The 22,972-nt window shown below is 36.4% G+C and overlaps 6 protein-coding genes and 1 long non-coding RNA gene across 9 annotated transcripts; 5 read left to right on the plus strand and 2 right to left on the minus strand.

Annotated features, from left to right (window-relative positions):
- Window positions 1–693: 693 nt before the first annotated feature.
- On the plus strand, window positions 694–1,641 carry LOC147935719 (uncharacterized). Its single transcript, XM_087470236.1, has one exon. It carries the CDS (start codon window positions 694–696, stop codon window positions 1,639–1,641), a length of 948 nt encoding a protein of 315 aa, XP_087326362.1.
- Window positions 1,642–4,895: 3,254 nt separating this feature from the next.
- Window positions 4,896–7,076, plus strand: LOC104716453 (UPF0725 protein At2g20620-like). Its single transcript, XM_019230832.2, has 8 exons — window positions 4,896–4,961; window positions 5,180–5,269; window positions 5,387–5,638; window positions 5,733–5,777; window positions 5,858–6,032; window positions 6,179–6,306; window positions 6,398–6,484; window positions 6,593–7,076. The coding sequence occupies exons 2-8, from the start codon at window positions 5,207–5,209 to the stop codon at window positions 6,809–6,811; spliced, it is 969 nt and encodes a 322-aa protein (XP_019086377.1). The 5' UTR covers window positions 4,896–4,961; window positions 5,180–5,206; the 3' UTR covers window positions 6,812–7,076.
- A 3,585-nt stretch (window positions 7,077–10,661) lies between these two features.
- On the minus strand, window positions 10,662–12,334 carry LOC104716454 (heterodimeric geranylgeranyl pyrophosphate synthase large subunit 1, chloroplastic). The gene has a single exon (XM_010433832.3). It carries the CDS (start codon window positions 12,002–12,004, stop codon window positions 10,886–10,888), a length of 1,119 nt encoding a protein of 372 aa, XP_010432134.3. The 5' UTR covers window positions 12,005–12,334; the 3' UTR covers window positions 10,662–10,885.
- Window positions 12,335–12,794: 460 nt separating this feature from the next.
- On the plus strand, window positions 12,795–14,850 carry LOC104716455 (NEDD8-conjugating enzyme Ubc12). The gene is made up of 6 exons (XM_010433833.3): window positions 12,795–13,147; window positions 13,683–13,826; window positions 13,914–14,022; window positions 14,119–14,197; window positions 14,271–14,387; window positions 14,475–14,850. The coding sequence occupies exons 2-6, from the start codon at window positions 13,715–13,717 to the stop codon at window positions 14,610–14,612; spliced, it is 555 nt and encodes a 184-aa protein (XP_010432135.1). The 5' UTR covers window positions 12,795–13,147; window positions 13,683–13,714; the 3' UTR covers window positions 14,613–14,850.
- A 64-nt stretch (window positions 14,851–14,914) lies between these two features.
- On the minus strand, window positions 14,915–17,277 carry LOC104716456 (uncharacterized). 3 transcript variants are annotated; one of them, XM_087469580.1, is made up of 6 exons: window positions 16,820–17,227; window positions 16,488–16,590; window positions 16,293–16,351; window positions 15,916–16,211; window positions 15,647–15,822; window positions 14,915–15,570 (listed from the first exon to the last, which is right to left on the minus strand). In XM_087469580.1, the coding sequence occupies exons 4-6, from the start codon at window positions 16,203–16,205 to the stop codon at window positions 14,969–14,971; spliced, it is 1,068 nt and encodes a 355-aa protein (XP_087325706.1). In that variant the 5' UTR covers window positions 16,206–16,211; window positions 16,293–16,351; window positions 16,488–16,590; window positions 16,820–17,227; the 3' UTR covers window positions 14,915–14,968. The 3 variants fall into 3 exon arrangements, with proteins under 3 accessions (XP_087325706.1, XP_010432136.1, XP_087325707.1); XM_010433834.3 differs by having other exon boundaries at window positions 16,293–16,590; window positions 16,820–17,277; XM_087469581.1 differs by having other exon boundaries at window positions 15,741–15,822; window positions 16,293–16,590; window positions 16,820–17,106.
- Window positions 17,278–17,606: 329 nt separating this feature from the next.
- On the plus strand, window positions 17,607–19,023 carry LOC104716457 (uncharacterized). The gene is made up of 2 exons (XR_756053.3): window positions 17,607–17,823; window positions 18,441–19,023. It is a non-coding gene; the product is annotated as an uncharacterized LOC104716457 (long non-coding RNA).
- Window positions 19,024–20,733: 1,710 nt separating this feature from the next.
- LOC104716458 (BES1/BZR1 homolog protein 2) lies at window positions 20,734–22,618 on the plus strand. The gene is made up of 2 exons (XM_010433835.3): window positions 20,734–21,147; window positions 21,575–22,618. The coding sequence occupies exons 1-2, from the start codon at window positions 20,881–20,883 to the stop codon at window positions 22,286–22,288; spliced, it is 981 nt and encodes a 326-aa protein (XP_010432137.3). The 5' UTR covers window positions 20,734–20,880; the 3' UTR covers window positions 22,289–22,618.
- Window positions 22,619–22,972: the final 354 nt, after the last annotated feature.

The raw sequence follows: 22,972 nt of genomic DNA on the forward strand, positions 1-22,972 counted from the left end.
CGAAATCATCCATCACCTTCTCAGTTAAAACCCCTCTAGAGATGAAGGAAGCAGCAAAAAGAATACTTGAAATACATAAGGAAGGGCCAGGGCAAGTACCTTGGTTTACCGGAGCTTTTTGGTAGGAAGAAAAAAGACCTCTTCTCTTCCATAGTAGACCGTATCAAACAGAGAGCACTTAGCTGGTCTTCACGCTTCTTATCCACAGCTGGAAAGCTAACCATGCTCAAATCTGTGCTGACAGCCATGCCAACCTATACTATGTCTTGCTTTCACCTACCTGCATCACTCTGTAAACGGATCCAATCAGCCTTGACACGCTTTTGGTGGGACACAAAGACAACAAAGAAAAAGATGGTCTGGATTGCTTGGAAAAGATTAGCAAAACCAACAAAAATAGGAGGATTTGGACTCAGAGACATCAAGATGTTCAACAAATCTCTCCTAGCTAAGCTAAGCTGGCGCATCCTCACCAAACCACAAAGCATAATGTCAAGAGTTCTACTAGAAAAATATTGTATCTCTTTACCTTTCCTTGAAGCCTCGGCTCCAAACTCAGCCTCGCATGGATGGAAAAGTATTTGCTTGGTTCGAGACCTTCTCATATCAAACTTAGGAGTACTAGTGGGATCCGGAGAGAATACACCTCTGTGGAGAACTCCATGGCTATCTCTCTCCACACCAACATGCGCAATGGGACCTCCAACCGAAGCAAAACATAATCTCACAGTGGCTGATCTCATTATCCCTCACACAAACAAATTGAATACGGAAGTTATCAGAAATATCCTTCCGTTGTATGAGGATATGATTTTAAAGCTAAAACCGAGTGCAAGAGGGGCAAAAGATACATGGGCCTGGCTGCCAACAAAGGATGGGATTTACACTGCCAAATCTGGTTACTTCGAAGCCTCAAAGCTTGATTCCTCTGTTGGAGACGAAGAGCAACTGGATCGACCAGACACCATCACTTTCAACTGGCAACACAACATATGGAACCTGAGAACCTCCCCAAAAACAAAGTTCCTCCTCTGGAAGGCTGCTCAAAATGCTCTCCCAGTGGGTAAGAATCTACAACATCGAAATATTACGGACTCAGCTGCTTGCCCCCACTATGGTGACGAGGAATCGACCCTACACCTATTCTTCAAATGCCCCTATGCAAAACTTGCGTGGTCTAACGCACCCTTCCAGAATCTTCCCCCTCTGGACACCTTTACAACTACGGATCAGGGCATTGAGAAAGTTAATAAACTTACCTGCTTGCCCCCAACATGTATTGGATTAGGCCCCCTATCCCCGTGGATCATCTGGTCCCTTTGGACCTCCCGTAACAAACTGATCTTCAACAAGACACACCAATCAGCTGCGGAAACGCTGCAGATAGCTATGAGTAGAGCGAAAGAATGGCAGAAGGCACAAAACTCTCTCTCCACCCCAACCCAAAACCCTACTACTATCAACAAGCCTCCTGACCCCCCGATACTTTTCGATGCTTCACTGACGCTTCATGGAAAGAAGATGGATCTGCAGGCTTCGGATGGATCATCAAAACTCCAGACGACCAGGTCAAGATCCACGGCTCAGCCTCTTCAACCCACATACTCTCACCTTTGGTGGCCGAAGCGGTTGCAACTCTAACTACGATTAGAGTTGCGGTTGAATCGAACATCAACTCAATATCGATCGCTTCTGACTCGCAATCGCTAGTCCAAGCTTTGAATCAGAAGATCCACATCAAAGAACTTCATGGAAATCTCCACGAAGTCTTTTCTCTATCAGATAATTTCAAATATATTTCCTTTCATTTCATCCCTAGAAATCAAAATCACCAAATTGATTATCTGGTTAAAAGGGCTTTGGGCCTTCTTTGTAATGAAGCCTAAACTTTAATGGATCAATTACCTTTGTTAAAAAAAAAAACACATGGGATGATGATACATGTTGAAAACAAACACAAAAATACAAAATTATACTTTTACAGATTTTTTTCTCGTTAATTTATTTACTTTAAATCCATTTAGCAGATATGTATGTTCAACTAATCAAATATAGACAATTTTACTGGATTGGCTCAACATAAATGTTTGTGACGGAATCAACTTTGGATTCAAATTTCACGTTAAAAACATAACTCTAAATTCAATGTTTACTGAATCCATATACTGAGACACCAGCAAAACAAAAAATATACAACTTTGCCATTTATTATATTGAAATTATCACGTTTACATTTCGAATTTAAATGATAGATCTGATGTTCACGTCCAAATCCAAATTCATGTAGTCGTGGTTGTACTAATCCAAATTGATAAAGATACTATTAATTTATTGTGTGTTTAAGTTAAGATCATGTATTCATGCAAACTCTAATTTAAATATGCGTTGCTATGTGTGAACATATCCTTTTAATTATATCCAGTACTCAAAGATAATCTCGGTTCTAATAAGTTCTAACTAGGATATTCGAAAACTTGGATATCCTGTAACTCCGTAAGACATTATTATATACATGTCACTTTATATTTATATTAAGAATTGAAAAAAGAAACATATCGACCATTTTGACCTGCGATCGTAATGGTTTATCCCGGTGACGTAATTATAATTCTTAAAGCATCAGTTCTTTTATATGTCCGAATCTAAAAACAATGCCGAGTGCAGATGCTAATTTGTTTAGTTGCACACAAGTGGCCAGTTTCCAGCTGCAGATTATGCACTTTAATTTAAAGACTATATATACTACTACCACCTATATCATATGGAATTTTTCTTATAGTCATTAATTATTATATGATCATTACCACTACAATTTTTTTTTTTAAATCAACTATTATTTTTCTTATATTGACATTAGAACTCTTAACTTAAGATCAGCTGTCTAGTTAAAAACTTAAAATCCTCACAGTGTATAATATTAAGGGATTAACGTATACATTCATTCCAGCATTAACGTATACATTCATTCCAGCATCATTAATTCATTTCACCGTACTTTGTGTAAACACTGTAATGTGGGATGTATATTGGAGATTGTAGATATAGTGCTTATTACGGACAATACTATTTTATTTATTGAAATGTAATAATGGTGATTTAAAACTCTACTTCCTGTTGAGGAAGAGCACACCTTATCCGTCCCTTAAAGCCCCACCAGTCCTACATGCACACACATCAAATCAGCAACTTCGAAAATTAGAATTATCGGGCGGTGAAGTTATAAAAAGATAACAAGATATATATATACAGATTTGAGACAATATTACCTCTTAAGAATTCGTTGCCTGTCACGAAGAGAACTATGTTGTAGTAGAAGACACATGTTGTGGTTTTTGTCCACCGGCAGACACTTGGTCATCAAAACTTACCATGCCTTAGTAACATTGATTGTGCAACGTGAGGTGCAGGTCTTTAACATAGGGATCTCTATTTTAATTAGATTATAAGACAAACCTTTTCAAGAGGCGGTTGACAAGAGAATATGGCACTGAGATGTGACACAAGTCTTGTGGGAACCAGGATAAACTGTGGGAACCAGGATAAAGCTTGTGTAGCCAGATTATGACATTGACGTCGTGGTAGTATTTTCCATCATGGCTATAAGGGATCACTCCAGATACCTGGATGAGATTATCCACCGCTTCCGGTTTTAGTGAAGGGTAAAGAGGTATTAGGTCACAAAGATGTTGCCTGATAATACGTCTATCAACTTCCTTCGTAATGGACGCTTACCAGAGAGGTAAGAGTAAGGACCACTCCAAATACTTGTGTATTTGACGAAATTTCTTGTGGACGAACTACATCACGCGTCTCAGAAGATGACACTCGATCAACATCCTACAATTAATCACAAGAGCATCGGCATTAGTATATGAACCAATACCATAAGCGATCAATAAAATGAATTCACATATGGGATTTATATGTTTTATGTTACTTTTGAAGCATCAAGTAATAATAACTCTTTCGATATCCTGATGAATCTTGCTAGTTTTAACCTAGAAATGAGCAAGGAGTTAGAGTTTAGACTATGGGACAAAAAAACCGGAGAATCGAAGTTACTTTTGGGCTAATTCTAAAGTAACTCACATACTGTACTACATACGCACTCATGCTTCAATTTTTTTTTTTAAAGAAATGACAAAAAATGAAATCAGTATAGATTAGGAAATATATGAATTAGTTTGACGCTTTATAATTAATATTCATAAACCCCATATCAAAATTAAAAATAGTATATACATATATATATATATATTAAACATTTTTTTTTAGAAACATCTAAAATTATTATAAAAAACAATATATGCTTTTACTAAATAAATAAAACTTCACCCAAAAAACTCAAAATAATAAAAACTGCAAGGAAAGTATTCCTCATGTTGGATTCATTTTGGGTTTCATTGGGCCTGTTGTTCTATTTTCTATTTCTGGTTTCAATAAATGAGATGATAAGCGTTAAAAAGAGAGAGTTAATTTTGGGTCTTATGAGTTAAATAAAAAACCCAATAACTTTGTCGGTTGTATTTGGGGGGAGGGGGGGGGGGGGGGTGGGGGATATAAAACAATATTTTTAGGTTATGTTGTTTCCTACAAAGCCCAATAACTTTGTAGGAAATCCCGAAACTAATTTGGCGAATCAACTTTTTGAGAGGAAAGGTGGTATGTTGTTTCATTCTTGATCGGATCTCTTTCTTTTGTCGAATCTTCACATGATAGTTTGATTTTAGTTTCAGAGGTTTGATCATTCCCACTCTGATTTGGTGAATCACTCAGTTTTTATAACGGCTACGTCGAAATAAATTAGGGTGTCTGTTGATATATTATGCATTTTTGTCTGTCCTCAAAAGCATGCATGGTTAATTGATAGATGTTCAGAATTGTGGTATGTTGTTTCATTCTTGATCGGATCTCTTTCTTTTGTCGAATCTTCACATGATAGTTTGATTTTAGTTTCAGAGGTTTGATCATTCCCACTCTGATTTGGTGAATCACTCAGTTTTTATAACGGCTGCGAGGAAATAAATTAGGGTGTCTGTTGATATATTATGCATTTTTGTCTGTCCTCAAAAGCATGCATGGTGAATTTGATAGATGTTCAGAATTGCGGTTTACTGTTGTTGGGCTATTAGGATCTCAATTTGAATCTAATCCTCCAATTTTTTTTTTTTTTAATTAGGTTTTTGGTGAGAGAGATTTTCCAAGAATGTCGTCTGTGTTCGAGTGTCCTCGCCCTTATGGGATTTCGGTTTCGGGCATCATGTTTAATGTAATTGGATTTCTGATTCCTCAATCAGTCGCGGTTTCAAGATTATGCATTTTTTTTTTTTTAAAACACGAACGTCATATATACCTTTTTCTTTTTATTTTTTATTTGGTTTTGAAGAAAGAAGGAGACCCATATCGCGTGAACCCTATAACAGGCAAGCCCTATTTCGTTGACCCATCTCTCTTACCGCCGGGTGAGCTGAGGAAGCTGCTGGGGTTGCCCCCTTCCGATGATGATGATTATGTTGATGATGTTGATTATACACTGCCGCCCATCATAGAACCTTTTACCATTCCTGACTTCCCCGTACCATCGGGCCCGCCATTGGAATCTCTAAGATATCCTATATACGAGAAGATTACACCTCGGGTAATTTTTTTTGGTTTTTTTTTGGGCTCTTGTTTGTAATCAGTAACCTCCGCAGATTTTGATTTTTGACTCTCTCAATCAATCAATCAATCAGCACTTACTTGGCAAAGTTGGACTTCATTGCTACAATCTTCAAAAGGTATCTCTCTCTTGTCTACTATATTATTGGTTTCTTTCTATATGTTGTAGTGCTTTTATGTGAACCTTTTGACCTTGTAGGGGACAAACTTCCAATATTTGTGTGGATCTGGGAGTATCCACAAGGATACTGGAATATTTACTTCCCTGTTACGCAATTCCAATAGCCAACTCGAATCAAGGGTTCTGTATAATGAGGTTGAGGAGAAACGTTGCTCGACTATGATTACAACGCTCTGCAGGCTTAAGCCTCCAGGTAAAAATTGTGTTATTTGGCTGGCTGCTCAAACCAACTTCTCTCCGTATATATATATATATATATATATATATATATATATTTTGGTTTGTTTTTTGTGTGTGTGTGTGTGTGTGCGTTTAATATTTTCCACTGTACCCTCTCAGAGGAGGAGGAGGAGGTGGAACGCGACCTATGTGCGGCCTTTGACAGACTTGCCGTGGATGATTTCTTCAAAGGTGACATTTCCGATTGGGTGCCTGACGGTGCCACTGATAATCTCCAATACTACGAGGTGAGAGAGAGCTCCCTCCCTTTTTTTTTAGTCTTAAAATAATCATGGTCGGTCACAAAGATCATGTGATATATTGTTGTTGATGTTGCAGATGAAAGAATCAGACGTGGAAGAACACAAGCAATGGCTTCATCTGTATGCGGAACTTGCATTCTTTACCACGTTAGACCGTTTCCTGGTGAGGCAAAAAAAAAAAAAAAGGACTTAAGACTCTATAAACAAACAAATTAAGATGGGCCAACTCGTGTAACTAGGTTAATGATCTCTCTTGGTGTTGTCTTTGCAGGACGAACTGAGGTGGGCACAACCATTTGAGCTGAGAAAGATCATTGTGCAAACCAGAGAATATGTGGAGCCGAAGAAGAAGGCCAAGGCCGAGAATGCAATCTTCTACATTTCCTTCAAAACCCGTGGCGGCGGTGAAAACTACAATGCTATCATAAGGAGAACAATGGATGGAACGCCAGATCATATGTCGCTTGAAGTCAAGTGTTTTAAGATGTGAAAAGTCCACCATTATGTATCAATCAAAGTATCATATCTTCCCATTATGTATTCTGAGGTCTTTCTTTGAAGAAAGTACCATGGATAGAGCGTTGAATAAGTTTGTGTGGTTTAAGTGTCTCTTTGTCTTTCAAGATATTATGTATCGTGGTCTTTGAATAACTTTTATGTGTGTTAGTCTTGTCTCTCAAGACATTATGGCATAGACATTATGGAATGTGGTGGTCTTTGAATAAGTTTATGTGAGTTACGTGTGTTTTTGTGTTCGTTCGTGTTTACTTGTGCTTAATAATAATCTTAATGTATAGCAAATGTAAGCATGTGGTGGTCTTTGACTAAGTTTATGTGAGTTTTGTGTTCGTGTTTACTTGAGCTTAATAATAATTACTGTTATATGGATGGGGAAGCAACAAGAGACTTTGGAAGAGGAAGATGTTCCTTATGGTAACACTGTCGCTGTGGTTGGATTAGATTAGTTCATAACCAAGCATGCGACTCTCTCACAAATGAAAAGGAAGTTGATGCTCACACCATTCGCCATTCGGGCAACCAATTTCTCTGTTTCCCCTGTCGTCCGTGTTGCTGTTCAGTGTAAAGTCGCATCTTCAAATCTTATGTCATTAACTGTGAAAGGGCTTAAACGACTGGCCAACTCATACCCTATGGTTTGTTTGCACAATGGAAGAACCTGGTGGACAACATATCATCGCGCGGGTGCTGGAGAACTACACCCAGTGCCGGCATAGATAGGGGGAGGGGTGCGACCGCCCCGGGTTCATAAATTAAGGAGACAAATAATGTAAGATTAAAAAGCACAAAAAAATAAATAATGCATGATAACTGGGTACAAAAAAAAATAATGCAACATAATTGAGCACAAAAAATAATGTAAGATAAAAGAGGCAAAAACAAAATTTGTAACACAAAAATAATTCATTAAAATATGTTTTAACGATTTATTTTTACGAATCAATAACAAAAAAGACTATTTATCTTCTATAATTATCTCAACTGACTCCAACAATGAAAATAAATTTTTATAATCTTATCAAGTGTTTATATATTTTTAAAATGAAATCCACATTTTTTTTAACATATAACAGAGGTTAAAAAAAAATTGGTCTTTCATTCAAAAAAAAAAATGCCCAAGGCCTAAAAACCTTGAGCCGCCACTGACTACACCTTGAGATATGTTTTTAAGGACTTGCAAGATGACTTCATGGGAGGTGCATAGATCATCATCATATCAGATCCAGTTGTGTCTTTCCGACGGTCGTGCGAAGGTCTTGCAGAACAGCAGAAGGGTGATGAGCAATTCTCCAAACAAGCATAACCTGTCTGTCTCCAAACAAGCATAACCTGTCTGTCTCCAAGATATTGGCTTAAGAGTTTGGATGGGACGATTGAGACTATTTACATGCACTAATTAGCCAGTTAATCGAACACAATTACTTTGAAATGTCTAAAATAAATCGGTTAATATAATTGTGAGTTTTAGCTCTCCCAAATAGATTAAGTCTTTTTAGTTAGGTTATGTATTTAGTTTGAAAATGTGTTTACGCTTTTTATTTTAAAATCCATAATATTTTGTTTGTTATTAATTCTTCTTATTTCATATTTCTTTATCTTGTATTTGTATTAATAGGGTATTATATAATGTATTAGATATTTGAAAGTAAAATAAAAAAAACAACATGAAAATTGAGAATTTGTAATAAATTTTTATATGAAAGGATATTTTTAATAAACTAACAAAATGCTAATGTGCCAATAAAAAATAGATGGTATGATACATGAGAGTCTATTTTATTTGTTATAAAAACACATACATAAAAATATTTTACTTATGTTTTGTTCATATTTTACATATGTTTTGCTTATTTTTTGTTAATATCTTATCAACATTTTGAAGAACTAAAAAATAACTAATTTGCTGCCATATATAGACAATCACATCTACAACTTATATTTATATAGAATTTAATGTAAACTATATTCAATGTATCAAACAATAAAATAATTTATATATATATATATAGATGATTTTATCATAGTCAAAAAAATAATCTATACATAAAAAATTAAAAATAAATGTTATCTATGTATTGCATGGGTAATTGCAGTTTCCTCACCTCCTAACTTTGTGAGGCAGTTTTCGTATGATTTTATATGGAGGAAGGAGGATTCAATTGTCAGTTAATAAACATATTTTAGTGGGTTACCTGACAACTGAATAAACATAAAATATCTATCTTGTCACTAAAATATTGTTTCCCTTGATGGCGCTCCAACAGATGGCGTGAAGGTTTCCCTTGATGCGGTGAACAAAGGTGTGTCCGTCTTCGCCGAAGCACCAAAGGAAAACTAACACGACTCATCTCACAGGGGAATACCTTACCATCACCGGGCTTGTCTACAAATGCTGCGAAATCTCTAGCTTCACCTTCAAAATGCGCGATAGCGTTCTTAGGCTTCTCGTCATCAAGGGGAAAATCACTCCAAAACGTCCTTCCTCTATCTGCACGTTTTATATATTATATTTTTATTTATTCAAGTCATTTATTATAATTTCTTTCTGATAATGTTTTGTTTCAATTTGTTTATGACCGCGTTCATTTCTTGGTGGCCCAAATTTAGGAGATGGTTAGTATTATGTTTTGTTTCACCAAATTAGAGAGGGTTATTTGTTCTATGATTTTAAAGGATTTGGAAATCCAAACAAAAATTAGTTTTCATTTATTTGTTATCGTCTTTTTTACGAGTTTTTTTCCTTCACAAACTTTTGAAAATTGTCTACTTAAAATGTTTGTCTTCTCTCATGCATTTGTTGTCAAAGATTTTCGTTGTGATGGTCCTCACAATTTTACCCATGGCTCTAATCCTTATGGTATTCACACCTTGTTCTTTCTCCGCAAGCTTAATTTATGTTATATAGTTCATTAATTACCCACTAAAATATCAATCTTGCCACACAATAATTGATTCTCTTCTACACAATAATTGATTCTCTTCTACACAATAACCCACTAAAATATCAATTTCGCCACTAAAATATCGTTTATTACCTGACAACTAAGACCTCCCCTCCTCGTTGCCTCTAAAATATTTGGCCTTGGCCCCCACGAAATGTTTGTTCCACCAATTTGGCAAGGTTATAGAGACCACAAAAATGGATGGATTTAAACTATTTTGAACAAAATGAGCTAGCCTAAGCCAATGAACGTCTGAAAACGTTGTCGTTTGAGTTTAGTTTGTTTTTCGTCTTCCAAATTCCAGTTCTCTCTCCCCTCCATCGGAGCACTGTTAATAGTATAAAATGGCTTTTTGAACTCAATATTTCGATTGGGCTTTTAACTTTGGAACTAATACACGAACTTAGCCCGTTTAATTAATTATTAATTCATCATTTATATTCGTGTCGGTCTAATAATTGCCTAAAAGTCTTTCATGGGCTTTTTTTTATTACTTTTATCTTAAGTCATTTTAATCGTTGACTTGATTAGTTAACCTTAACACCGTATTATTTGGATGTACCTTCAAGATCTAATCTGAAGACAAGAATCAACCAGCAAATCTGTGAAAAATCTCATCAGTGTTCTGTACTAAAAAACCTATGGTTCAGAGCTTATTATGCAATTCTTTTGTACAAGTGAAAACATAGAGACGATTCCACCAACAAACGCTAGAACAAACCTGTCCGAGATTTCTACAATTCAATCACTGTTCTGTACCAAAACACAGAGTTCATCATGAAATTCGAACATTTAACAAAACAAGAGCTAAAAAAGAAGAGAGAGAGAGGTTCAATCATATTCAAAAAGGACTTAACAGATCCGACCAGAGAGGCTCTGTTACAGACACATGAAATCTCTTTTTTTTTCTTTTATATTTCATCCATTTTTTTTTTTTTCGAGTATAACATGGGAAACATAAAAATTACACCGACAATGATGAAAGCATTAACAAACTCTAGAATCTGATTTTTTTTACCTTCTCTCCGATAATTCTACAAATTTCAATCTATGATGATTCCCGACAAAGGGGAGTCAAACAACAACAACAACATGAACACAAGTCAGTTCTGTCTATTAGCAATGTAATTAGCCAAAGCCAACAAAGGAGCAACCTTATCAGAATCAAACCCTAAAAGCTGATCACGAGCCTCTCTATTCAACTTCTCAGCAAACTCTCTGGATTTCTCCAATCCCATAATCTTAGGGTACGTCAACTTATCCGCAATCAAATCTTTCCCTGCAGTTTTCCCAAGTTCTTTCGACGACTTGGTCAAATCCAATATGTCATCAATCACCTGAAACAAAAGACCGATACACCTCGCAAACTTCCTCAGCCTCTCGATCTCATCGTCACTTCCTCCACCTACGATAGCTCCCAAAACCGCAGAGGCTTCAAGCAACGCCGCCGTTTTATGCAAATGGATAAACTCCAAATGCTCTAAACCGACGTCGTTTAGATCTAACCCTTCGCTACTAATGTCCACGACTTGACCCGCCACCAACCCTTCCGTTCCGATAGCTTTGGCCAATTCCCCAACGGCTCTGACCACTCTCACGGGAGAAACTTCGGAACTCGTAGCCGACGCTAAATGCTCGAAAGCGAACGAGAGAAGCGCGTCTCCGGCTAACACAGCGACGTCCTCTCCGTACACTTTGTGGTTGGTGGGCTTACCACGGCGGAGATCGTCGTTATCCATACAAGGGAGATCGTCGTGGATCAACGACATGGTGTGGATCATCTCGACGGCGCAAGCGGCAGGCATAGCGACGGATTCATCGCCGCCGACGAGTTCACAAGCGGCGATGCAGAGGACAGGTCTGACTCTCTTGCCACCGGCGAGGAGAGAGTAACGCATGGCTTCGTGGATCTTGAGTGGCTCACGGAGAGGAACAGATGAATCCAAAGCTCTGTTGACAGATTCGGCTTTGGTGATGATGTAAGACATGAAATCGAAGGAAGAAGATGACGGTGATGATGACGAGGATGAGCTTCGGTTGTCTTCTTTCGTAACGACGGATGAGGCAACGATTGATGAAACGGTGCGTTTTGAACGGAGTGAGATGGGTTTAGTAAGAGTCATGAGAGAAGATCTGGATCTGGGTTTGGTGACGATTGAGGAGGAAGAAGAGAGATGATTGTGGTGAACAACAACCCATGAACCTAGAGTCACTGAAGCCATGGCGATTTCTGAAATCTATGATTTGAGATTGTTTTTTTCTTTATAAATATATATTAATTTTTTTTTTGTTTGGTGGAGTCAAAATCAAATCAATAGAGAATTGGATTGGCCATTAGTGAGAAGCTAGCTACAAGTAAACAGATAGGGTTGTGTGTGACGGAATGGGCTTTTCTTAGTGGTGGTGGAGATGACGATGTTTTCACTTTTTTCTAGTTTTTTTTTTCAAGTCCACAAAAAAACATTTTTATAATAATAATTAGAAAATTTTCTGGCTTAGATTGTTAATAATTACTTGTGTAGAAATAAAATGCATTGTTGTTGAAAGGAAAAAAAAAATTGATGACCTGTTGTCAGTTTTTGTAGATTTTTTCTATTTCTTTGCCAATATTTGGTAAAATCTCAAAATCATTAATTCATAATTTCATATTGGATTGAGATGATCACATACCTAACAATTACAGTGATTATTAACTATATACTGATTTTTTTTTCTAATCATTTCAAACATTTTTATCTTTATTTATTTTTTTACTTAGTGGATTATCTATCACTAAATCGATTCAAAAAAAAAAAAAAAGTTAATGTATCAACATTAAATATCCTATTTTAGAAAAAACGTTTAAAACATAGGATCTTTATTAGAGACCTAATAAAAGTCCACAAAGAAGAAACAAAACATCTCCCACCTAAACAGGTTCATCTTTAATTCTTTGTTGGTTTTACACGAAAATAGTAAAAATGGTATGAAAAATGCATACGGGTCAAAAAAAAAGACAAAGTCCCTAATGGAGGGTTCTGACGTTTGATATCTGACACATCTCTGCTTGTTCGGCTTAACGTATTTAATTAAAGAGCACGCAAACTACCAAAAAATTTATTGTATTGATTACGGACGGGCCTCATGGGCTTTTAATGGGCCGAGATGAGAACACAGCAAACAATGACGACGAGTCTCTCTCTCTGATTCAGCGTCGAGAAAAAGCTACGATTTGTGTTTCTCATTTACAGCATTTTCTCTTTGTGTTTTCTTCGTCGTTTAGCTTCCGGAGACGACAATCCGGTGCCTGGGAGAAAAACTCTTTGATTCGTTTTGTAGTTTGTTTCGACCTTTTTCGTGTTTCATCTACCGGAATTAGCAACTTTGTAAGCTTCTTTCTTCTTCTTCTTCTTCTTCTTCTTCTTCTTCTTCTTCTTCTTCTTCTTCTTCTTCTTCTTCTTCTTCTTCTTCCTCCATTTTTCTTATTTTGTTCCCTTTTGTTTGATTGATTGTCTTTGGTGTTTAGCTTTTGATTCTTCGACCTAGTCTTTGTTTTTTGTTTTCTTTTAGCTTTCCGATTCTGATTCTGATTGAAACTCTCCGATCTTGGAACCTGTTAGTAGATTAACTAGCTTTTTCTTGAAAACGCGTCTTTTTTTTTTTCATTTCTGAGATTTTTGTGAGAGAGAGCTTTGTTTTAGGGATCTTCGGATTTGGGCTTCAATTATTGCGATGTGTAGTTTGAGATTGTGATTGCTCTGCTTTATAGTTGCAGTTGTGTTCACTATATCACAAGGAGAGATTTTTATAACATCTTTGTTAATTTCTTTTTTACAAGTGATGAATTTAGAATCCTAAATTTCAAATCTTTAATCTGACTTGACCATAGAATCAATCATTCATTCTTTGATTTTGTCACAGCTCTGTGAGTTTCGTAAGAGAGGTCAGAAGCAATGATTGGGTTATTCAAGGTAAAGGAAAAGCAAAGAGAACAAGCTCAAAATGCTACTAGAGGTGGTGCTTCTGTCAAGAAGCAATCTGCTGGCGAACTTCGTCTTCACAAAGGTGTTTATATTGATCTTTCCTTTTGTTTCACTACTGTTTTCTTGCATTTAGTCTATTCTTCTTCAAGTTTCAATCTTTTGGGTGCAGATATATCGGAGTTGAACCTTCCGAGCTCTTGTACGATATCTTTTCCTAATGGCAAAGATGATTTGATGAACTTTGAAGTGTCCATTAAACCTGATGATGGTTACTACCAGTTAAGTTTACCTTTTTTTTTACATCTCATGATCACACTTTAAAAACTTGGTCGCTAACTCATTCGTTTCGTTCTTTCTCTTGCCTATTAAAACAGAAATGGTACGTTTGTGTTCACATTCCAAGTCTCTCCTGTGTATCCGCATGAAGCTCCTAAAGTCAAATGCAAAACCAAGGTATGCTCCTTCTTTTTACATTCCTTATAGTTTCCATCTTCTATTCCTGAATTGCTTGTGTTTTCTTGTTAAGGTTTATCATCCAAATATCGATTTGGAAGGAAACGTTTGCCTCAACATCTTGCGTGAAGACTGGAAACCGGTTCTTAACATAAACACTGTTATCTATGGACTCTTCCATCTTTTCACGGTATATTATTATTAGCCAAACAGTTAGATCAAAGTAGGTTTTGTGTTGCTATACTGGTTTCTGAACTCAGTGCTTGTTTTCACACAGGAGCCCAATTCCGAAGATCCTTTGAACCATGATGCAGCTGCAGTTTTAAGGGATAACCCGAAGCTGTTTGAGACCAATGTTCGGAGGGCCATGACCGGTGGATATGTCGGTCAAACCTTTTTCCCTCGCTGTATCTAACAAGCTTTTGGTTCGTCTTCTCAAGCAAAAAAAAATAAGAACCAAACTCTCTATCCGCCATTGTATTGCTTCTTCTCAAGGACTACTCGTTTGTTTGTTTGATCTTGTAAAATTACATTCCATGTAAAAGAAACCCTTTCCTTGGATCAAAATCTTGTTCGTGAGAATTTGATAAAGGAGACTGAAAGGAACTGGAAAGTCAAAAATCTGGGTTGTATAACATGTTTGATCTTTGTCATTTCTTGGTTTGATTTCATGCAAGAAGTGTCTGATTTTTGTGGTTTTACCTCTGGTTTACAAAATGCTATCAAAATCGTTTGTGGTATTAAAAGAATCACAACACGAGCTCATGTCTCTCAGATCATTTCAGTTTCTTTAGAGTTTGCGGTTTTCGCGTTTTCCCTATCTTTTTGAAAAACAAAATGCAACGGAGTGTAACAGAGACAACATAGTCCAAATGGAACAGCCATCATCGACAAAAGCCCCTTTGAAAGCGCATCAGCCTCACGAACAGAGGAACCTTTCAAAGGATCAATACCTCTTGCGTCGTACCCAAACATCTTCTCAGACAAAATCCCAACCAAGGGGGCAGCAAAAGATGAGAATGACCCTTCGAAAGCACGGTCAAATGCGTAGATCATTGTACGGTACTTAGGAGGAACAACTTCAGCAAACATGGGTGCGTTAACTGCTGATCCGCACCAAGTTATGGTAAGACCCATCAAGAAGAGAGTTACTGAGAAGATTGAGTAGCTGCGTGTGGTTTGTGGGATTACTTTCAGAAGAATAATTGAGAATGGAATTCCCATGAATGCACTGAACTGTGCACACATCACTCTTCCAGAATTTGGATATATCCGTGCCATTTTATCCGCCACTATCCCTCCCATTAACGTTCCTATCGCTCCTCCCGTTGCAAATACCCCGAGCAAAGCCGCGGTCTGGTTATGATCGAAACCTAAAAAAACATTCAAGATCTCAGTTCTTGATCACTGATGGATGTTCAAGATTTTTGTAGGAATTGCCATTTATACCAATAAGCTCAAACCACATTGTCAGAAAAACCATTGCGGTCCATGGAAACGAACCAACAATTCCTTGGATGACGATTATCTGAAATGTACGTACTTTAACGACTGATTTTGCAGCTGCCCATGAATCATTCCAAACCGAGGTTGTTGAATTTGTCTTGCGAACCATTAGTTCCTCTCTACAATAATTACAAGCAAAAAATAGAAACTCACTCATCAGCCTTTAGTCCTTTTGTCTGACAAATTAGATGACAATGTTGAGATCACATTACCGATCAGCATTCTTTCTCGGGTCAACAACGAAGAGAAAGACAAGTAACCCGATCAGGGCGCTAAGCGTAGCCATCATGATGAAAGCGCAACGCCATCCAGGTATGCCCCAAAACTGAGAACCAGCCATAACAGTTGCTACAACACCTCCTCCTATACCACCAATCGTACCAATGAGGTTCAACAAACCAAAACCAGCTCCTCTGGCACCATCCTTATAACTATCTGCGATGAAAGATTGAAGGGCTGGTATAACAATTGCCAATCCAAACCCATTCACTGCTCTCCACATCGCAACCTAAATAATCACAAGAAGATCAATTCAAAAACCTTCTAAACAACTTGAAAATATCATATAGAATAAACAGATGAAAAATACCTGAACGAAGTAGTTGCTGGCTCCAACTGCAGCAGTTGATAAAGCCCAACAGAAAGTACCTATTGCAAGAACAATGGGACGATCATAGGTAATGACAAGAACTCCAGCTAATGGCGAAGCAAGTCCTTGAACAAAGTTTCTTATGAATGTTAAGTAGCCTAAATCTGATGGTCCTGCGTTAAATGCTTCACTCACTTCTTTATAAACCGATGGCAACAGATTCTCGTCTGCTCGTTCCATGATCGCAGCTAAGTTTATGAGAATCAGTGATATCGAAACACCCAAAAACGTTCCTGTTCTGTTCAAGAAACAGAGACATAATAAAGATTCAGTACCATAGAGACAATGAAACAGTACAGTTAAAAACATCTTCTCGTGATTACAAAACACAAACACAACACCATCAAGAAAAAGAAATCAAACGAAACCGATTAAAACAGATCTACGAGACTATCTAAAAAAACCCCTAAATTCTAAATCGAATAGAAGATAAAACCGAAAAAGCAAAAAGTCAAAAGGGAACTTACTTTATCTTCATGTTGTTAGTACGGTGATGGCGAGGGAGAAGACACCGGAGAGAATTAAAAGCGACGGAGAAGAAACTGGAATGAGGTCGAGCACGACCCATCAAAACTTTCCCGATTAACCGGAGCCGGAGTTTGGTTAGTTGGTTTCTTTAATATCGGATCTAAAATAAGCAATCGTACGTACGAGAAAGAATACGATTGAAGAACCGCCGGATATTATTTTATTAATGACAGTTTTGTTTTTAGATAATGTTTTCATTCTTGACGTCATGTTATTTGGATAAGTCAAGTGGCCAATTAGTTTTAAACTTTTAATTAAGGAATCTACATTAAATTGTAATGATGTAGTAAAAAGATCATTGGGCACGAATCGTTAGCTTTTTGGGTGGATCGTTACAGTTACAGGGTAAATAAAGCGCTATGGTTACGTTACTCTTTTATTAAAACGGTTCACACATAAGTGCTATACGGATTGTTTCACCTGATTTCAATTTTTCTATAACCGGATCTCCACAGTACGTGTTTATGTCGTCACCAGTGACGTCAATCGGAACGTTATGTAAAAAGTGAAAATTTTGAACGTTACGGAACAGTAACTTTGTTGTTTTTTAAAAAAAAAATTCTTAATCACCCAAACGGTAACTTATCTGCACGTATATATTTTGAATAATTGCCGAACGGTAATCTCTATTTTTTTTTAATTATTTGATTCTTTCACTCAAAACGGTAACTTATTTGACCGTTAGATAGAAATCTCTATATATACACCTCTCCTATCCCTTCTTTCAGACATAACAAAAAAATCTTCTTACTTACTCCTCTATTCAAATGTTCCAACATTCAGACATAACAAAAAAATCTTCTTACTTACTCCTCTATTCAAATGTTCCAACAACACTCTCTGTTTTCTTCTTGTGATGATCTGTTCTGCTTTACTACTCTCAAGCTTATCCCTGATTTTCTCATTCACCGAGCCATATATAAGAGACATCTCACCCTGTAAGGTAACGTTTTTGGTCTGATTCTTTGTTTTCTTTGCTTAAACTACAATGTTCTCATAATTTTCCATTTATTTTTTTACGGAGTTTGAAAAAAGGAAAATTTGAGATATATATTTAGGACATAACAAAATACTCATTAGAACTCATAGTGTTGTCGTGCTTCAGTAATTTGCATGTGTTGGGGGAATGATAACAAAGAAGTTATAAATTGAATTCTAAAACTCTGTTTTGTTTGCTTTTTTAGTTAATCTCTCGTGGGTCGTTTCTTTTGTTAGAGACTCTTAAAATTTTTATGTGAAAAAAAATATAATTTTTCGACTTCATGTAAACACAATAATGGAGTTGTACAAGTCTGAAATCTATTTCCTTTTATTTTCGCACAAGTGTATTTCTGGATTAATAAACACAATAATGAACATGTAAGTTACTGAAATTTTTAAAGGGTAATTAATTATTCGGCTGATTTTGCAGTTTATGAATTCTTTTTTTAAAGGGCGTTATACAGTCTGAAATCTATTTACTTTTATTTTGGCATAAGTGTATTTCTGGATTAATAAACACAATGCATGTAAGTTACCGAATTTCTTAAAGGGTAATTAATTATTCGGCTGATTTTGCAGTTTACGAAGAAGAACACGCTAACTCGAATGGAGTGTGTAAAATGGGAAGGTGATCCACTCACTCACATTCAAATTGTTTGAAGGTCCAGGCGGTGTAATGACAGAGTCTTTGGGAATGCCATACTTTGATTGAGAGTATGATGTGTGACGATTGCTTGCAAGAGATGTGAAGTGTGTGTGACGTATGTATTTGTAAAATATGTGTATATGTACTTTGTTGTATAGATGAATGTGTTGGATGTGGAGGTATAGATGAATGATAGGGTGTGCATGTGGATGTTGACGGTATAGATGAATGTTTAGGGTGTGGGTGAGTGTGTATAGATGAGATAAATGTATATAGGGTGTATTATATATAGATGAGATATTATTATGATGTGCATGTGGATGCCATAGATGAATGTTTAGGGTATAGGTGTGTATAGATGAGATAAATGTATATAGGGGTATGTCGTGATTCGTGATAATATATAGGGTGTGAAAATGCGGATGGTATAGATGAATGTGTAGGGTGAGCCGGTGAGCCGGTGGGTGTATATTGTAAGATGAAATGATATCGCGCATCAAACGAAAATTATCCACACAAGAGAAATATAATTAGTTGTTAGCTTGATTTTTAACAAAATTTGTAACAATAAATAATAAAAATACAAAAAAAGAGTAATATAAAATTAAATGGTGGAAAACAAGTTTGATGAGAGAAATTATTATGTTAAAGAACCATAATAATCACTAATCAGAACCAATCCAAACTTTGAAAACAAACTTTAAAGTTGCTCGAAACTTTTGTACTACGATTAATATATAAACAGTAAAAACCATTTAGACTTTTGAAGTAAATCCAAGCTTTAGAAACTGTGTACCCCCCCCCCCCCCCCCCCCCCCATAAACTTACTTTTTAAAAAGTACTCAACAGACTCAATTTCTATTGAGATGTTGAAATACTATTTAAAACAAAATATTGGAAAGTCTTGTTCTATCGTTTCCATAAACTTACTTTTTAAAAAGTACTCAACAGAGTTAATTTCTATTGAGATGTTGAAATACTATATATTTAAAACAAAATATTGGAAAGTCTTGTTCTATCGTTTCCATATCACCGATACAGAAAAATGATCTGTAAATTGAAGTATTTTTGTGTGTGGCCAATTGCCAAAAAACAAACCGAACGTTTTATAGTGAACAAATAATTATAAAACGCAATAAACACAAACATTGACCGATGCATTGAACAAAATAGAGAGGACTTAATGGACGCCGCACGATGAATTAGAAGAAAAATGAAGAATTAAAAGTAAGGTTAATGTACGTGGCCACGCCGTACAACTTGAGATTATGCTAAAGATTCTCCCCACGTGAATGATCTGATCCAAACTCACTGACAGATTGGTTTTTTCTTGCATCACCGATTATATTCTTATTATTAAGTTATAGTTGCATTTTTCTTGTCTTTTTTTTTTTTTAATTTCGTACTATATTTTTTTTAAAGATTTGTGAATATGAATGAGAAGACGTGTTTCAAAATTTCAGTAGAATAAAGTAGTAGTACTAAACTACTAATATACTTCTTAATAATTGTCCAAAAACTGTATAATATGATTGGGTATGCAATAATAATTACAACTGAAATATAAAAGCAGTAGTATAAGAAATGAGTAAAATAGGAGTTGTTAAATAATTAGTAGTATTAATGAGTTGGCTTATAAAAATAATAATGGGCATGAGGAGGAGTCACCCAGCTGGTGATTCTGCTTCCTGTCTTTTTGCTCACGCCTAACTGGAGCCGCACGTGCTCCGACCACGATGTCCAATATTGGTGTTTTGTTTCCCTAATCCTTTTTTTTTTTTTTTTAATCAAGTTATCCTTATTGAACTTCCACCAACATGACCGTTTTGAACAAATCATATATATAAATAAAATTGTGTGAATGAGTTGTATATTCTCATGCGTTACAATATATACAATTCTTCTGTCGTCATTTAAAAAAAAAAACTTTGACACCAATGCAAATTATTATCGTATCCAGGTTTATTATTCTCACAACGCTTTTTGTGCCAAAAACAAAAATAAAACTCAAAATTAATATATAAAAAAACGAAAGGGAAAAAGAAAGAAAGATACGAATTCAATGAACAAGAGAGGAAGGAGAGGGGAAGGGGACCACAGCTCGTGCGTTACAACTAATTGGACACGTGTGTAAGCTGACTTCCAAACACACACACAAAAAAAAATATCGATCCCACGTGTAGACACTGGATCGCACGTGCGGTGACAAATGAAATTAAAATCGGAAAAAAAAAAAGTTACTAATAAAAATTAAAACAAAGAAAAAGCTTTCTTCTTCTTCATCTCTGTATCTCTCTCACGCTCTCTCTCTCCCTCGTGCGCTACTCTGACAAAGACTTCAGAGAGAGATTCTCAGATAACTTTTTATTTTCAATGGCCGCCGGAGGAATAGGAGGAGTAGATGGAGGAGGAGGAGGAGGAGGAGGAGGATCTTCAGGACGAACTCCGACGTGGAAAGAGAGAGAGAACAATAAGAAGAGAGAAAGGAGGAGAAGAGCTATCACTGCTAAGATTTACTCTGGTCTTAGAGCTCAAGGTAACTATAAGCTTCCTAAACACTGCGATAACAACGAGGTTCTTAAAGCTCTTTGTCTCGAAGCTGGTTGGATCGTTGAAGACGACGGCACCACTTATCGCAAGGTATCTTCTATTATTAATCTCTCTCTCTTCTCCGATTTCAATTTTTTTTTTTTTTTTTGAATTAGATCGGAATCTCAGCTTTCCTTTGAAATCATTCAATAGTTCAATTCACTTGAATTGCGATTTAGAATTGAGTTCTTACTGTTCGATTGGGTTGAATTTTCAAAAAAATTCCCCAATTTTGGTTACTAACGATTTTGAGATCTCGTCTTCATGATTAGATTTGTTGGTTTCTGCTTTAGATTTAGCTAATTCTATAGAAGAACAATTAGTATGATTATTGCGAAATTTGGGGATTTCTCTTAGACTAGAGCTCAATCATTGACTTTGACGTTGAACTTTTGTATATCATGTAGTGTTAGATTTTGATTTATATAGTCTTTAGAGTTACTAAAAATGGTTTGGTTCTTGAATTGTGTAAAAACAGGGTTTTAAGCCACCAGCAGCAGCATCAGATATGTCAGGGACACCTACAAACTTGAGCACAAATTCATCAATCCAACCAAGTCCACAATCATCAGCTTTTCCAAGCCCTGCACCTTCTTACCACGGAAGTCCAGTCTCATCTTCATTCCCTAGTCCATCTCGCTACGACGGGAACCACTCCTCTTACCTACTCCTACCGTTTTTACACAACATCGCTTCTTCTATTCCTGCAAACCTCCCACCTCTTAGGATATCCAACAGTGCGCCTGTGACTCCTCCGTTGTCTTCTCCTACTTCTCGTGGTTCTAAGCGGAAACTCACTTCAGAACAATTATTACCAAATGGCGGCGGGTCTTTACACGCTTTGAGGCATCCGCTTTTCGCTATCTCAGCTCCATCTAGTCCTACTCGTCGTGCTGGTCACCAAACACCACCTACGATACCTGAATGTGATGAGTCAGAGGAGGATTCGATCGAGGATTCAGGGCGGTGGATTAATTTTCAATCTACGGCTCCTACTTCACCAACGTTTAATCTTGTTAAGCAAACATCGATGGTCATTGATATGAAAAGATCAGATTGGGGAATGAATGGGAGAGGTGCAGAGTTTGAGTTCGAGAATGGAACAGTTAAGCCTTGGGAAGGTGAAATGATTCATGAAGTTGGCGTTGAAGATCTTGAACTCACTCTCGGTGGCACTAAAACCCGATGCTGAATAAAAAATCAACCCATGAAGAAGTCAGAGCAAATCTTGTGACCATAACAGAGCAAATCTTCAGCATTGTACAGTACATTGGAGCCGGAGCTTGCAAGAGCCGAGGATGGGTCAAAAAGGGTCGAACCTCTTAACATACCGTTTACATTCACCGTTTATACTTAAATTGTCACTGTGATGATGGTGCATTAAAATGTTCTTAGAGATAAATAATATGGGGTTTGTTGATCACAGGATAAAAGATTGGGTTTTGGGAAAGATAAATTTGTAGAGAGAACTTAATAGTGTATTAAGCTATTTTTATCTTTACAGATATAGTTATTATGAAAACCATTTTGCTTTCCAGTTTTTTTTTTGGTTCTGAATTATTTGTTGTTAGCTTAGTTTGTTTTGTCAAGTTAGGTGATGATATAAAAGGAAAGCTCCACGAGCGGAAGATAATGGACCCCTACCATGTGGTCTGTCTTTTTTATATTATTTGATGGGACCTAAACAACTAAACTACTTCTAACAATTTGCACTTATATTATAATTTTTTTGTTTGTATTTTTAGTTTAATACTATATACCCCTATTGTTGTTATTATCGCATGTTGTATTAAAAACCTTTTTTTGTTCCCTATTTGTCGTAATTGGACGATACATGACATTTTCATTGCCCATTTGATGAGGGAACTACGAGATG

This window comes from Camelina sativa, chromosome 10 (assembly GCF_030686135.1).
Source record: "Camelina sativa cultivar CO46 ecotype springtype chromosome 10, ASM3068613v1".
Classification (NCBI taxonomy): Eukaryota; Viridiplantae; Streptophyta; class Magnoliopsida; order Brassicales; family Brassicaceae; genus Camelina; species Camelina sativa.